Here is a 16,782-nt window from a genome sequence, read left to right on the forward strand (position 1 = left end):
ATAAAAAAATACCCATACACTTTGAAAGAAAAACATTTTTTACTGTTGATCATTTAAGAATACCCACAGGACTGACAATAGAAAAAAAATGAATGGGGTAAAGTGATTCTCTTATGATAGGCTTTTTTTTTTTTTTTTTACTATTAAATGCTTAATATCAGTTATTGTATGAATAGAAAATATTTTTTTGAAACGTCTTCCACATCAGTCATTATACAATTATTTTAACAACAGGTGAACATACTTCTTATTTGATAAGAATTTGGTGCAGAACGCGCAGAGCACTGAAATGACGTCAGGTGTCTCGAAGCGCCTTGTCCTCGGATCAGAAGTAAATCCTGGCAGCGGGAGGGAAAAGTGGAGCGGGACAGCGGTCGCTCTCGCAGGATCATGGTGACAGTCCTTTCAGCCATGTATCGTTTAATCCGCTCAGTGTTTTCCACCTCTCCTCACCAGGCCACTACCCGTCCCCTCCTCCCCCCCTCCCTCCCTCCCTCCCCCCCCTCAGTGGGCCTGAACCCCCCAGGACTGATGCCTCAGCAGTGGGTCTGAACCCCATGACTGATGCTCACATGGTCTGACCCAGGACGATGCCTCCAGGGCCTGGACCCCAGGACTGATGCCTCACAGTGGTCTGAACCCCAGACTGAGCTCAGCATGGTCTACCCCCAGGACTGATGCCTCAGCAGTGGGCCTGGACCCCCAGGACTGATGCCTCAGCAGTGGGTCTGAACCCCCAGGACTGATGCCTCAGCAGTGGGCCTGGACCCCCAGGACTGATGCCTCAGCAGTGGGCTGGACCCCCAGGACCGATGCCTCAGCAGTGGGCCTGAACCCCCAGGACTGATGCCTCAGCAGTGGGCCTGGACCCCTCAGGACTGATGCCTCAGCAGTGGGCCTGGACCCCCAGGACTGATGCCTCAGCAGTGGTCTGAACCCCAGGACTGATGCCTCAGCAGTGGGTCTGGACCCCCAGGACTGATGCCTCAGCAGTGGGTCTGAACGCCCCAGGACTGATGCCTCAGCAGTGGGCCTGGACCCCCCAGGACTGATGCCTCAGCAGTGGGTCTGAACCCCCCAGGACTGATGCCTCAGCAGTGGGTCTGGACCCCCCAGGACTGATGCCTCAGCAGTGGGCCTGGACCCCCCAGGACTGATGCCTCAGCAGTGGGCCTGGACCCCCCAGGACTGATGCCTCAGCAGTGGGTCTGGACCCCCCAGGACTGATGCCTCAGCAGTGGGCCTGGACCCCCCAGGACTGATGCCTCAGCAGTGGGCCTGGACCCCCCAGGACTGATGCCTCAGCAGGGTCGAACCCAGACGATGCTCAGTCTGGACCCCAGGACTGATGCCTCAGCAGTGGGTCTGGACCCCCCAGGACTGATGCCTCAGCAGTGGGCCTGGACCCCCCAGGACTGATGCCTCAGCAGGGTCAGGTAGTTGTGTCGGAGTGTCCGCAGCTCGGTGAGCCTCCCCAGCAGGCGGGCGAAGCGCTGGGGGTCGGCGGGGGGCCCCCGGGGGCCGCAGTGCAGGCCGCAGACCCTGGAGAGCAGGTCCAGGATCGGCTCCTGGGCGCTCTCCACGCTCGCGGCGTCGCGAAGGGGCGCTCCGTCTGACGGCGAGGGCGGCGGGGTGAAGAGGTAGAGAGCAATCAGGTGGAGAGAGGGAGAGAGAGAGGTTGTTGAGGTTTTTTTTAAATGTAATTATTGTGTTCATATCAGAGCCTTTTGGAAGCGATGTGTTGCTGTGTGCAATGTGTCCATCGAGGGGCGCTGTTTACCTGAACACAGCAGCAGCAGGTGAGGAGATAGAGAGCAATGAGGTGGAGAGAGGGAGAGAGCTCATTGAGGTGTCTAAATGTAATTATTGTGTTCATATCAGTGCCTTTTGGAAGCGATGTGTTGCTGTGTGCAATGAGTCCATCGGGGGGCGCTGTTTACCTGAACACAGCAGCAGCAGGTGAAGAGATAGAGAGCAATGAGGTGGAGAGAGGGAGAGAGCTCATTGAGGTGTCTAAATGTAATTATTGGGATGATACAGTATCAGAGAGTTTTGGAAGCGATGTGTGTTGCTGTGTGCAGTGCGTCCATCAGGGGGCGCTGTTTACCTGAACACAGCACCGCGGTGGCGGTGAGAAGAGCATACTCTGCTTCTGTCACGCCGAGCACCGCCATGCTGTGGAAAAAGTTCATCACCGGTCCCAAGACATCTTCAGACGCTCCTACAGAGAGAGAGAGAGTAAGAGATAGAGAGAGTGGGAGAGAGAGAGAGAGAGTATGAGAGAGAGAGGGGGGGAAAGAGAGGGAGAGAGAGAGGGGGAGAGAGAGGGAGAGAAAGAGAGAAAGTGAGCAGGAGAGGGAGAGAGCGAGTGAGCATGCGAGAGGGAGAGAGAACGAGAGAGAGAGTGAGTGAGAGAGGGAGAAAGAGAGAGAGGGCGAGTGAGCGAGCGAGAGAGAGAGGGAGAGAGAGAGAGGGCGAAAGGGCAAGAGAGAGAGAACAAGAGAGTGAGAGAACGAGAGAGAGCGCTGTGTTTACAGAACTCAGTTTCGGTCAGCTAGAATTACTTTCTTTTTTGCCCTTTTGATGAATGCACCAGGCCAAGGCTGTACGTGAAATGATGTCATCAGTTGAGGGCTGTGCAGTGCACTTGGCCAAAATGAAACAGAAAGGACACGAGAAGTCAAACTACAGATGTTCAAAATTAGCCACGGTTCACCAACTTGATGTATTTTTGCGCAATTTGAGCGGAATGGACGAATGCGATCAAAATTCAGCAATAAAACAAATATCACTGATGTGATGCAGTTGTACAGACTGAAAAGGCGGATACCCAACAGCAAGATGGTGACCGAAACCTGAAAGGTAATCAATCGGAATTTTACAGCTACAAAGACAGTTTAATCAGTTTCATGTACCCTCTGAATTTGAGATTTCAAATTTAGACTCCTCCCACGTGTGGTGATTAGAAATTGCTGAATAGCGTACCTGAATTTGTCATGATCTTCACATCACAGTCCTTCGAGTCTAGGCTCTTCATCCAGTGAAGAGGAGGGGGCTCCATGCTCAGGGAATACAGTGCTGCAGAAGACAGTGATCACTGACAGGCTCTCTAATGCAGGTACACAAACTGCTTTACGAGTTTAAACACACTGCTGTGTCAAATATATACTCCAATATATAGGAAAATATACTGCTGAAGAAAAGAGTACAAGGGTGAGAACCTTTCGAAAGGGAAGACTTAACATAGAAGTAGCCTTAAAGCAGGCCTTCCTGCTCCGCACGCAGTACCTGGATTGGCCTCCAGGCGTCCCTGAGCAAAGTGCTGTGCTGAGAGGAGGAACATGACTTCCACAGACGAGCTGGAGAGCAGCGATCGCTGATCAGCACAGTCCAGGAGATCGAACCCTGAAGGACGACACACACACACCATCAGGGCCACAGCCTTGGATTCTCAGGCCCGGGACAAAATGTATTTGGAGGGACCCCCCCTCCCCCCCATATAGTTTTTAACAAATTAAAAATGGTTACACCTTGGCCTAGGTCAAACTGTCCCAGTTGCCCCCTCCCAGTTTGTGGCTCTGCACACCATACACCAGGAGAGGGGTGAGGTGTACCTGTGGAACAACCGCCCCCTTGTTGGCGGGGAAGGAGGGAGGGTGGGGGCTGTCCCGTGCTGAAAGGGAGCTCACCTGGCACAGTCCTGGAGAACCTGTGCAGCGTCTGACAGTGAGGTGAGGCCACGTCCGTGAGCGCCTCCATCCCGACCCCCAGGCCCGGCCACTCCTGCATCTGGGGACCCACAGAGGGGGGGGGGGGGCGGCGGCAGTGTAGCATAAGGGTCAGGGAACTCGGCTCTTAACCGAAATATTGCAGGTTCGATTCCCAGGTAAGGCACTGCCATTCCATCATTGAGCAAGGCACTTAACCTGAGTAGCTTCAGTGTGTATACAGCCATATAAACGGTTAATACGTAAAAAAATGTAAAAGCAGTGTAAGTCGCTCTAGATAAGAGTATCTGCTAAATGCCTGAAATGTAAATGCATACAGCAGCCCTTTCGCTCAACTTATTTTGGTTGTGCTTCACATCAGTGCTTGAAGTGTGCCGGATTGTACCTCCACGCCATACTGGGGACTGGTTATGGTTATACACTTTGTTTCTCTGGATAAATGCCTGTAATGTAATGTAATGTAAAGACCTCTGTGGTTTGCTTGTATGCGTACTGGCACCAGAGGCGTTTCTAGAGACTGGCGGGGACGGGGGGGCCCAGGCAAAAAATTTCATGGGGCCCTTCTGACCCACTTCCACCGTCATCATTGTTACTCAAAGATTTCTAAAACTCAGCCCTCAGCCCCGCCCCCCCCCCATGTTTGGGGCCCCAGGCAGTTCGCCCCTGACTGGCACTTTTTCTAGCTTCCTGCTACTTCTCATAAGCTCTGGATACATTTGTGCACCCGTGAGATTCTTTGATTGTAGTCCATAAGAATGAATTCTATTCAGCCCACCCACTGACATGTCATATGAAGTTGACTACATTACCCAGGCTGCACCTTGATACCTCTCATAGTTCCAGGGCACTTGGACACTGTGCACAGGTACTGCTTGCAGTTGTCATTGGACATCCACCTGTGGCCTACCCTGCAATGTGAGGAGTCCTGGGTTCTGTAGCGACGATGGGCCTCGACGATCCTGTCCAGCACCTGCTGCTCTTCTGCCGATAAGCCTGCAGGCACCTGCGCACATACAGACATGTTGTACAGATACGAGCACACCTGGACACAAAGACAATCTCATACAGACAGACTTGCACACTTTTATGTAGCGGGTGTGGCTCGGCTAGTTTGCTAGTGAAGCAGAGTAAAGCGAACGGTCTCGTAGCAGGTTACCGTGACAGCACTCACTGGTGACACAACCCTCACAAAAACAAATCTCTAATTTGTTTTTCACACGTACATACAGGTGGATTTACATGCAAATCTGAAGAAGACCAGCTGACTCCTGTGAGTGCAATTCTGAGAAGTGATATTTGAAAGCAGACCACAAAGTGACAGAGTACACAGTGTTGAATATGTGGCTGGTTCCCATTACATTTTACATTCTGTAATTGGTTTGTGTTACGGTCTGTCATTGTTTTGGCATAGCGAGTTCAGACATGTGCAATAGGCATGTTTGTTTCTTGGATATGAAAAACGACAGTAAAAGTTTTGCTGCAGTTACCCTTGTTTCAGTCTCACTTTCCACCCAACACAGAGAACAGACATGGGCCTCCAGACGCCAGCCTGCACACCCACAGACACACACACACGCAGTACTGGCGTGAGCCCGCTGCCAGCACACACACACACACAACACGATGCCCGCCCGGAGTGGAACGGGTGAGGGTACCTGGCCTGGCATCCTGCTGGTGGAGGAGACGCTCCTGCTCTCCGTGCCCTCCTCCTCCTCGGGCTTCACTGAGCCCGCGGGCTGGCCCCTGTGCTTGGCGCTCTTCCTCAGCCTCTTGGACTGGCACTGCACCTCCGTCAGCAGGCCTGCGGGGGGGGGAGGGGGGCATCTATTAGCTCATTTACCTTCATTTATACAGGGTAGGTTGGCTGAGTGTGCATGTTCTTTTACAGCAATGCCCTGTGAAGTCCACCCCAGTAGCCTAACCTGCTTTGTCATTGGATTGCAGGAGGAAACCAGAGTACCCACAGGAAACCCACGTGCAAACATGCAAACTCCACACAGGAAGGGGATTCGAACCCAGAAACCCTTGCTGTGCTGCGATGTGATAGTGCTGTATGATCTATCAAGGGCCGTTCTACATCTAGATCAGGCGCTCTGAAACTTCAGTCCCAGAGGGGACTGCAATCTCTGCAGGTTTTTCCCGATTTCCTCTCAGTCGGCAGCCAGTTTAGGCCCCGGTAACAATGTGCACAGGGACTCACTCAATGATTTAAACTAAGCACTTCAGTGCAAAAAAAAACACATTAAAAAAAAAACAGCTGACACAGCAGCCCAGCAGGATTTCCAGTTTGAGATTCCCCCCCGATCTGGAACAAGGAACAGTGCGGTTTAACTGTGGGTTTCTCTCTTTTTTTATTTCTTTTTTTGTTTTTTGAAACTGTCGTTTTTGGCGGTGCTCACACTCGGCCAGCATGCCGACGGCGCGGCACTTCCGCAGCCGGCAGTCCTGGCACTTCCTGCGCATGTACATGTCCATCTCGCAGCCGCCGCCGCTCTTGCAGCGGTACACCGCCTTCTTCGTCACGCTGCGCCGGAAGAACCCTGCGCGGGGGGTGGGGGGGGGGGGGGGGAGAGAGAGCGGGCGGGGCGTTAGGGGAGCAGCGAGGATGAAGATGATGGTGATGATGATGATGATGATGAGGATTCCGATTGTGATGATTATTATGATGATGACGATGATTGTTGTGATGATGATAGTTATTATTATGACTAGGATGACGATTCTGATTGTGATGATGATGATGATTACATTACATTACATTTATTTGGCAGACGCTTTTATCCAAAGCGACGTACAAAAATGTATTTCATGGTCATAGACAACTACTAAACACAGGTTCAGTAAGATACAATACTTGTTTTGTACAGCTATTTCTGGCCAAGAACACAGTTCAGTTCACACAGTGAACACTATTCTGACCTAACCTCTGCCAAGCCAACTAGGCAGAAGAAAAAGCTGCAATATTAGGACAAAAAACATTATTATGATAATGACGATGATATTCCAATTATGATGATGATTAAGTTTACGATTATGATGATTATTATGATGATTATAATTATGATGTTAATGATGATGATGACTATGATGATGATGCTGATGATGATGATGATGACGAGTGTAACGCACCTTTGCAGCCCTCGCAGGTGAGCGCGTTGTAGTGGTACCCCGAGGCCTTGTCCCCACACACCACGCACAGCTCGTCCTGCCCCCTCACCCGGCCCCCGGGCCCCAGCCGCGCCCGTTTCAGCAAGGGCAGCCCCCCGAAGCCCCCCCGCCCGTCCCCGGGGCCCTCCAGCCCCGGGTCGCAGGGCAGCTCGGGGCAGGGGGACCCGTAGGCGTAGGGCGGGTAGCAGGGCTGGGGCGAGGGCATGGGGAACTGCATGCCCACGGGGCTGTACTGCTGCTGCCCGTACGGCAGGCCCTGCAGCTCGGCGTCCTGGAAGGGGTAGCCCAGCGGGTCCGGCAGCACGTCTGCGCAGGGGAAAGGGAGGGGGGGCCCGGTCAGAGAGTTCGCCGCGCAGTGTCGCCATTTCGCTAACGTCGCCGGGTCAGAGCTCAGGGTTCAGGGAACCAGTGTTGCAACAAACTCCAAACTGGAATTTTACATTGTTTTCCAAGATATAAATCAATCCATGATTTATTCATAGAATTGACTTATAGCATCCTAAATAGAATAGAATAGAATAGAATAGAATACAACAGAATACAACAGAACAGAATAGAACAGAATAGAATAGAACAGAACAGAATATAATAGAATAGAATAACTTTATTTTTCCCTGGGGGAACTTCAGGTTTTGGACTTTGAACTGTTGTCTTCCTACAGTACCCCCACCGCTCAGAACAGACTTTTTTTTCAGGACTGCTTTGCACTGGACAGAGCGGGAGCTCACGGCTAAGCTAACGCTAACTCTGACTACGGCTTTGCAGAGGAGGACGCTCTCAAATCCCGCATGGCAACAGACAGGGAGAAGAGACGAAACGCTCACGTAAGACAGCCGTCCACGTACGCAATCCTCGTCTAAACCATCTAAACCCTCCGACTCACACATTTTTAACGGTTTTTTTTAATTTTTTTTTATGAAGCCCCTGAGACGTAATAAATAAAAAAAAGAAAGAAAAAAGCAATTCCGAGCAAGACCTCTGGACTGAGGGAACAGGATGCAGCTGAGCGGAGACGGGGCTGCGTTTCAACTTTCATTATGTCGTTTCGGTGCACGATTTTTATGGACGTCGATCTATTTATTTATTTTATTTATTTGCTTGTGTGAGCGTCGCTTGGACGCGCTCTCGGAATGCTGTGGGATGGGGGGGGGGGCGGGGTGATGGGAATCGCAGGTTTCCGTCTCCGCAGAGGGAACACGTGCTGGGGGGGGATGACGCCGCCGCCGCGGCTCGTCTGAAGAGCGCGCACGTGCGGATGGAAAGAGCGCCCGGCTGCGCTTTCCCAGCGCTCGCCGCCGCCGCCGTCGCCCCCGGAGACCGCTCTGTGTACGCCATGGGGTCCCCCGCGGCAACCGACGGATTCGCCCCGACCTCGTCGCGCCCTGCCGGTTCAAACATTAACCGTAAAAACAAACGGTGGAAAACAGCCCGTCCCGACTCTTCTGTCCCGACCCCAGCCGAACGCATCTGTTTGGCAAAAGCCAGCGCGAATCCGTGATCTCACCCGTGGGTGCACCGCGAGTAAAAATTCTGTGTGCCGTCTCCAAGGTGGCTGAGATGAGCAGATGGAACCTCAGAGCTCTCTCTGTCCATTCACAAACGCCCCCTGCCCCCCCCCCCCTGCACTTCAGCACAGAGCTGACTGTGACACAGCTCTGAAGCAGCGAGAGCACCTCTGGATGGGTACGCCGAACCGTTCCTCTGCGATCTGCAGACACCCCCCCGCCGGGGGGGGGGGACCTCAGAGTGAGGCGAGACCGAAGAGCGATCGCAACTCTGCTTTCCCGCTCTCCAATCTCCGCATTCCCCACATTCCAGCGCACGCATCTCTCCACATCGCTCTCTCTCTCTCTCTCTCTCTCTCTCCCGCTCCAACTCCATCCTCCTACTTTTCCTCCATCCCTTCGTAGCGCTATCGCTCGCCGTCGCACGCAACGTGCGCCTGTCCACCGCCAGCCCCCCCTCAAACCCCCCCCCACCTTCTGCAGCCCTCTCCCCCCGACCCCCTGTTTCATGCATCTCACTCCCAGATGTTTCCTGTCCTGTTTCGGCTCCTCCCGTTCTCATGACGTGTGAAGCGGCCGCGGTAGCGTCTGTTTGTAAACTGCCGAAACGCTGTCTAAACACTCCTGCTCCCACTACCCCCTCCCCCGACCCCCCCCCACCCAAAACAGCCAGCCTCCCAACATGGCCAATTAGTCCAGCCAGCACCACAGCCAGTGCGATAACTCCGTGGGGGGTAGAGGGGGGGGGGGAGCGGGCCTGTGGACACATCGTCAGCATAAACAACTTCCCCATCTAATGATGAGGGCTAGGACCATTTCTAACGAAGGACAAGGGTCTACGATTTCACATGTAAGGCAGCGAGCAGAAGTTTGGTTTCACAGCAAGGAAAAACTCAACGAGCAGAAACAGAAAAGGGTTTTGTAGTTTTGAGGAACTCATTCGTACAGGAACTGGAACTGAGGTTTCAGGGGAAAGAACTGCTTTTCCCATGTTTTAACACCCCCCATATTAGAACACATGGTGTGAGTGTGAGGCATCTATAAGTATAACCATAATAACGCCGCCATCTTCTCACCGTAATACTGCAGCGGTTCGGCCATGCCATACCCATCGGCCACTGACAGGTAGCCATTGGTCGCCATGCTCATCTCGGGCTCTGTCCACTCTCTCATCTCAGCAACCTGATTGGTCCACACTCGCTGGGCGCTGGGCGGGGCCTGCAAAGACACAGGAAACGATTGGTTGTGCTTGGCCTTTCATCCCAGTCCTGCGCTCCAGCTTGGACCTGAGCCTCAGAAGACTGCAATTTTTGTCTTTTCTGGTCCATTCTTAAACACGCTAGTTTAGAGGGGCGCTAGGTCGCGGGGGTCAGCGCTGGACGCATCGCACCGCAGGGACCGTAGTGTCCGGTGCTCAGCCTGTCCCGGGTCTGTGGGAAACTCAAGGAACGACGTGTGTGTGTGTGTGTGAGAGAGAGAGAGGGAGAGAGAGAGAGAGAGAGAGAGCCCGACCGTGTGAGAATGAGAGGAGACTTTCTGCCTCTCCCCGTCCAAAGCAGCTGGTCTGGCCGGGAGTTCAGAGAGGAGGCCTTCTGCCAAAAAAGGAGAAGAAGCCCCCCTCCCCCCCCATGTCCCTGAAGGTCACCCCCAGGTGTGGGGGTCCCGTCCTCCGCAGCGCAGCTGGGACGTCAGAAGGCCTCGGGGCGGACCTCACGCACCTGAGTCTGGTGCGGGAGAGCGGACGCCAAGCGGAATCTCAGCGCACCAGAGCATCTCTCACCGGAGGATCTCTCCCAACAGGCACACTGAACGCCCGTAGGAATCTCGCTCTCTCAGTTCCCCTTTTTTTATGTCTGTGTGGTTCTCACCAGCCCTCGGAGGTGGAAAGTGTAGGTTAGGTCAGAAAGTAAAACGAGTCCTGCCCCTGTGTTCCCTCCTCCTGTGACCTCAGCCAGGGCCGATTTCACACATTAGTTCCACCTCCTGGCTGAGGAATTGAATTGTGCTAATTGCACCAATGCAACTGGTTGGAACAAAACACCGGGGGCGGACTCCTACTTTCTGAACCTGGATTTTCCACCTCTGCTCAGTGCTTTCCATCACCTCTTTTTGCTCATTTCTGTTCCGTGAGTTCCCTGTCTGTCCTGTCTCCTTCCTCCATGTTTCTCTGTCCCCTGTCTGTCCTGTCTCCTTCCTCCATGTTTCTCTGTCCCCTGTCTGTCCTGTCTCCTTCCTCCTCCTGGTCTGTCTGTCCCGTCTGTCCTGTCTCCTTCCTCCTCCTCGTCTCTCTCTGTCCTTGTGTGTCTGTTGTTTTCCCTGTCTGTCCTATCTCCTTCCTCCTCCTCTCTCTGTTCTTGTGTTTGTTATTTTCCCTGTTTTCCCTGTCTGTCCTGTCTCCTTCCTCCTCCTCGTCTCTCTCTGTCCTTGTGTGTCTGTTGTTTTCCCCTGGGTCTCATCTCTGGAGCTCCAGGGCTCTGTTTACTTTGACTCTTGTTTGCAGTCGCCGTGTTTGTCCCGCAGTTAATGTTTGACGTGGGGGCAGATTTAGGATTTCGGGAGGCTTGCCCCCCCCACCCCCCCTCCCCCTCGCTGACCCGAGTGGACTGAGAGGCTGAATAGTGAACCGTGCTGGGCCATAAGCCCCGCCCCCTCCTCTCACCTCTGACATCACGTTTCTTACGACAGCACACAGACAGAAAAAGGGGCTGCCTTTGAAGAGTTTATCCTGGTGAGCGTCTGAGTGGCTTTATCTGTGCGTCTTCAAAAGGCCCTTCTCAGTGTCCCCCTAAACCACTATCATGTGTGATGAACCAGGGCTGGCACTTCATATCATTTGGCTACCTCAGGTGACCCATAGCACAGTCGCGAGTCGACACCATTTTAATTGCGCTGGTTAGGCTATACAGCCTACAGTTCAGCAAACCAGTAAACCTGTGACATTCGTGACATTTGGGTGCATGCACATACCCAGATTAGCATTTATTCCTTACCGGACATGAGCTCAATATTGAACATATTGCAGTTGTGTTCATAGAAATGTTTCTAACCTTATAACACTGACTAAAATCTGACTAAAATTGATGTGGAATGGAGGTTTTCCATACAAAACTCTGTTTAGTCCAGGACTAAGATTAAGCTGTGTCTGTAAAAATCACACTATTCAACTTAGTGGCGGTTAAATTCCACAGAAATAGCATTACACCATTTTAAAGCAGGATTTCTCTGTATTTTACCCTGCTCATGTTTATACCTATGACTAATGATGCAAGGAAATAGTTGCTTAGGTCCGAACATGAGAGAAGGGGAAGAATAACAGGGTGTACTTGCACTTTAAAAAAAATAAAAAAAACTGTTCTGACCAATGATCTTTATGATATTTTTCAATTTTTGGTATTTTTTTACAGTTGATAAAAACTCTGTTTTTGGTTTTTTGTCAGTTTCCAATTCAGTTTTTTAACTTGGCATCGTTAGTTACGTACAGACACATAAACTGGGCTTCACACCATAAGGTTAAATCACCATTGACACCGCATGCAACGTTGATAAAAAACAGCATTTCCTGTCATCTCGGTGACCTGACACACTGCACACACATACCAGAATGCCTCTTGATTTGTAGTTTCAGCGTAAAAATAGCAGGATTGCGGCGCCCGTGTTTTCCCGAGCCGCCGGAGAGCCGGGGTTTTGTGTTGTTGTTGTTTTTCCTGTCTTGAGCAATGTGTCACCGGGTGCTGGGCCACGTCCGCACACTTTAGAGAAAACGCGCCCGGGATCTTCACAAAACCATAAATCACCAAAAAAAATAAAAACACAGAGTCCGTGCTGTACATCTGTGAGCATCTGAGTACTGGGCTTTCAGTCCAAAAAAACATGAAGAGGACATGGGAGAGGGCCTTGGCGTTAATTGGTTGGTTTTTTCTCTCCCCCCTGATGTGTATTGTGATGTGCCCCCACAGCAGTGACTGTGCGAAGGTGTCCCTTGGTCACGTGACGAAGCTCTGCATTTTGTCCCTCGTGCGGATTGGGGACGAGGGTCATTCCCGAGATTTTCAGGAACAGCGGTTGCAATCGAGGGGGCAAAAGCCCCCCCACCCCCTTCGTCCCCTCCCCACACTCTCAACATTCTCAGACCGTACCGTACCTGGGCCCACACCTTACTGCAGGCATTCCGTAAGTCTCTGTCACACACACACACACACACACTCTTGCCGCCCCGTCCTTCGATCCAGATTTCGCTTTCAGCGGTTTACGCTGCATTCGCCAGCGGCCTGGCTCAGATTGCGCAGTGTTTACTGATTCAAACAGGAAACAGGCTCTCAGATTAGCGACCTTGCTAAAGGGGGCGGGGGGCTGGGTTAAAGTCCAGAGCCAAGGGAGGATGGGGGGCTGCTGCCGCTTAATTAATAGAAAGCATCAGGCCATCATTGAAGAATGTTCTGGTAGCACACTCACAGTCACCCACAGAGGGCTGGTAACACTGCAGTGAAATCTACATTATTTTATTGGTATTTACCGAAGAGGAAATGCAATCTGCGTTCGAACTTTCATCCCACACCCCCCGATCTCATTAAAATGTTGATTCCGTGACACCTACGTCCTCCCTGGAAACTACCAGGAAAGACCGTCACTCTTTGTATTGCCAGGCTCCACTGACAAGAAAAAAAAAACGCAAGTGTTAATAATTATCCAATTGAAAAAAAATCCCCTCATTTTTGCCCCAACCTTGGGCAAATGGTTCCTGTTTCTGTGATTTTTCAAAATCCTTTTTCAGATCCTGCCAGCTTCACTTATTGGCCCTTGATTGTTCAAATAACATATAACACTGCGTAACCAAACTTACTCATAGTGGTTAACCTCATACATTTTAAAGGAGCTCACAACAAAATTTTACAATATAACAGAGGAAAAAAAAGGTATAAACATTGACAACCAAAAAAAGAGTAATTATAACCCATCGACCTGCAAAAACCAGACCGGTTGAAATACAGCAGCGAGACAGAAATTTCGTAGCCGTTTATGAAGCTGCGCTGTATCATGGCCCGGCAGATACTCCACCGCCTTCACGTGCCTCAACAGACCCACGGCTCGCCTCACCAAACCGTCGCCGAAACATTCCGAAACAAACCAACGCCGACCCCAAACATTTAATCCTATCCTATACGTTTCGTTTCAGCTCAACGACGTCGACTCTCGCTTTTTGAGAAGTGGAACGTGGCGACCCTTTCTTTTTTCGGCAAACCGTGAGAGAGGGTTTAACGCGGTGCAGAGCGGGGGGTCTCCCTTCGAAGTGGACGGTTTCAGCGAAGGGGTTTGAAGACCCCCCCCCCCCATCCACAGGACCGCTCAGGAGAGCCCATGAGTCCGACAGCGCACCGCTGAAGGCAGGGACAACAGAAACCGGCCCTGGTTCTACCCCCCCCCCGCTGTTCCCAGGTTCCGTTCCAAAGCCCGCTTGAGATCAGGAGAGCAACTCCAGCCCGAACCGACCGCGGCGCAGAGCGAACTGCGTCTGACTCTCTGACCTCCCTCTGGAACAGAACTCTGACCGACTCTGGGTGCGGATTAAAATAAAAGCTGTTCGTACCCTCGGTCACGCGAAACGCAGAAAGAGACGCGCGTGTGTGTGCGTACTCACCGTGGTCCGTCGTCCGGAGTGTCCTCTTTTTCAGTGATCTCTTGATTTTCTCTCAAAAGTTGTGTCCCGTCCGCTCCCCCCCCCTCCCACAACCCCCCCGCCCCCCGCCCACGAGCCTCTGCTCCCAATCCCTGAAGTTGACTGTAACCCAGCTTCTGACACCCTACACTCTCCAAACACAGGCATGCACACACACACACACACACACGCACACGCACGCATATGCGCACACACACACACACACACACAACACGACGCTCTGTCACACAAATGCACAGTATAAACAGCTCACACACACACAAGACACTCACAAATGCAGAGTGTAAACAGCTCCCTCTCTCTCTCACACACACACACACACACACAGACACACACACAAACACAAACACATACGCACAAACACACACATAGTACGAGCAGTACTTTAATTTGGACACAAGACACACAAAAGAACAACGTTCTGCACACAACAAAACAGCGTATGCTAATGGGGCAGGGTGGGGCAGACACTCTTAATTTGCACTGACTGTTAATGGGAATCGGAGCGCCAGTTTAGCCCAGAAAACAAGTCGGAAAGGCACGGGGCTCCCTGACGGGGACGGGCACGCACAGATAGATCCCTCCCGCGTCCCGCCCGTGTCCCCCGGGAGGGGATAGGGGGCCGGGAGCAACGGGACGGGGGGGGAGCACGTTTTCGTTTTCCACTCCGCTTTTTGTTTTCACTCGAGTGTCAAAACACAGTGGGACGCGACACGCTGCGCGCCGCCTCCTCGCGTTCCCGGAGCAGTGCGACGGGACCTTTCCCGCGCGACCTCTGACCCTGGACAGGGGGGGGGGGGAGCAGGGGCGGGGGCGGGGGCTGTGCTTCCTGGAATCGACCGGCACGAGACCCTGCTCTGGTCTCCCTCAAAAACGCGGCTGCGAGCTCTCGCCAGAACACGATCAGTCAATATAGCGCCTTTCGCTTTCGCGGTGTTACGCGAAGCGCCGGCGCGGGGGGGCCAGCGTTGCGAAACGGCCGTCGTCGTCGCTCGCACGCGTTCCGCTGACCCGGGAAAGCTGGGAAGTGTTCTCAGAGACAGCGCCTTCTCATGACAAAGACGATCCCGAAGTCTCCGCTGGAACCTCATTAGTTTGTCTGACGCTTTAATCCCCAGCGATAGGGACGCGATTAATGCGGTGGGCAGAGAGAGACGGGGGGGGGGATGAAAGAGGAGAGAAAGCAGGGATTGGAGGAAGAACGAGAATGGATGGATCGAAAGAGAGAGTGACAGAGAAACACAGATAGAGTGAGAGAGAGGGCTCATTAAGACATTCCCATCGGCTGCGTGTTTATAAACAGCCCCCCAGTCCTCCCCCCACCCCCCCCCCCCCCGTGATGGATGACAGCTTACTATCACTGCTTCTTCCTGCAAAGACCATCCCCCCACACACACCCCGGCACATGACCTGCGACTTGCCAGGAACACTGCCGCGTGTTTCACAACCGCGACGGCGGTGTCCTACCCTCCCCGCTGCCGGAAACACAGCCCCCCCCCCCCCCAACTCACATCAGCTCTCCACTGACCTCTATGTGAGAGGCTCACTCCCTCCCTCCCTCCCTCTCCCCATCTCCCTGGGTGGGCTCTCGCTCCTGTCACTCAGGGCGGGGGGGGTGGGGGGGGACATTCCCAGGGTCAGATCTCAGCTGCGGTCTCTCCCGCTCGGGCCGCTAAGAAGCAATCACCCCGCTAATGAAGAAAAACAACATCGGCGATGCTCTTCCAGGAACGCCAAACGCGGCGTCCGCCACTCCCCCTCCCCCCCCCCCACCACAGGGGCAGAGCGGGGGGGAACGGGATCAGGGGTGAGGTGTGGGAACGGAGCCGCGGAAGAGGAGGAGGAGGAGGAGGAGATTTAGGCCTGGGAGGGAGTCAAAGGACGGGATTTAGGCCAGGGAAGAGAGAGCAGTGCCAGAGTGGAGACACAGGGCAGAGAGAGATTAAGCATCGGAAGGTGAAACACAGCAGGATCAGGAAAGGGAGTAGCTTAGCGTCTTAGCGCTTCACGAATTAACACTAATGAATGAGCAATTCCCTACAGAGGGGAACTTATCCCTGCACTGCGACAAAGGGGAAAAAAAATAAAAAGAAAATAAAAAAAGTTAATTATTGTGAGAGCTGCTGAGCAGTAAATTTTGAGCTGTACCGTTAAAAAAAAAAATGACACTGCAGTTTGATCCAGAAACATTTTTTTTAGTGGGCAACATGGCACATATTGAACTTTGAACAACAACACTGAAACATCATGATTAGAGCACAAGTACAGACTAGCCCAGAAGTTCAAAACTACCCCCCCCCCCTCCCAAAAAAAAAGTTATTCAACCCAAATAAAAAGAAAAAATTCAACAAAAGATGTCTAAATCGGAAGAAAACGAAGGGGAAATCCACAAAGGAAAATCATTTTCTCAAGAACAAAGATTGTAGAAAAATGACAACCAAGGCCACTGAATGTAAACTTTAAAATATGTCTAAAAATTCCACAAACTGATACACACAATAACGATCATTATTACGACAATGAAAGTTACGGCTACAATATACCCGGCACCAATACAGTCAGTTATGTGTAGTCCCACCCCTCAGCTGAAGAACCCAAGGCAATGGTTTGACTAAGAAAAACGCCCCCATATAGAGGCACTAGAAAAATGTCTGTCAATTAGAAGAAAAAAAAACATGACACTACCAGAATGGCCAGAGATCTCACA

At 52.3% G+C, this 16,782-nt stretch overlaps 1 protein-coding gene across 2 annotated transcripts; it reads right to left on the minus strand.

Moving 5' to 3' along the window:
• Positions 1-1,343: 1,343 nt before the first annotated feature.
• nr1h5 (nuclear receptor subfamily 1, group H, member 5) lies at positions 1,344-14,124 on the minus strand. Of its 2 annotated transcripts, none has more exons than XM_064300633.1 (11): positions 14,037-14,124; positions 9,478-9,619; positions 6,858-7,202; positions 6,128-6,268; positions 5,384-5,529; positions 4,636-4,731; positions 3,690-3,789; positions 3,289-3,405; positions 2,986-3,078; positions 2,108-2,221; positions 1,344-1,612 (listed from the first exon to the last, which is right to left on the minus strand). In XM_064300633.1, the coding sequence occupies exons 2-11, from the start codon at positions 9,572-9,574 to the stop codon at positions 1,389-1,391; spliced, it is 1,473 nt and encodes a 490-aa protein (XP_064156703.1). In that variant the 5' UTR covers positions 9,575-9,619; positions 14,037-14,124; the 3' UTR covers positions 1,344-1,388. The 2 variants fall into 2 exon arrangements, with proteins under 2 accessions (XP_064156703.1, XP_064156704.1); XM_064300634.1 differs by lacking the exon at positions 14,037-14,124 and adding an exon at positions 11,999-12,475.
• Positions 14,125-16,782: the final 2,658 nt, after the last annotated feature.

This window comes from Anguilla rostrata, chromosome 11, assembly GCF_018555375.3.
Source record: "Anguilla rostrata isolate EN2019 chromosome 11, ASM1855537v3, whole genome shotgun sequence".
NCBI classification, from domain to species: domain Eukaryota; kingdom Metazoa; phylum Chordata; class Actinopteri; order Anguilliformes; family Anguillidae; genus Anguilla; species Anguilla rostrata.

Bases quoted from the DNA above. Each gene is read 5' to 3' on its own strand.
- nr1h5 (XM_064300633.1), bottom strand. From the start codon at position 9,574: ATGAGAGAGTGGACAGAGCCCGAGATGAGCATGGCGACCAATGGCTAC. The intron at 6,269-6,857 runs GTGCGTTACACT...CCCCCCGCGCAG, and splicing joins CACCTGCGAGGGCTGCAAAG to GGTTCTTCCGGCGCAGCGTG. The intron at 3,079-3,288 runs GTACTGCGTGCG...TGTCTTCTGCAG, and splicing joins ACGCCTGGAGGCCAATCCAG to CACTGTATTCCCTGAGCATG.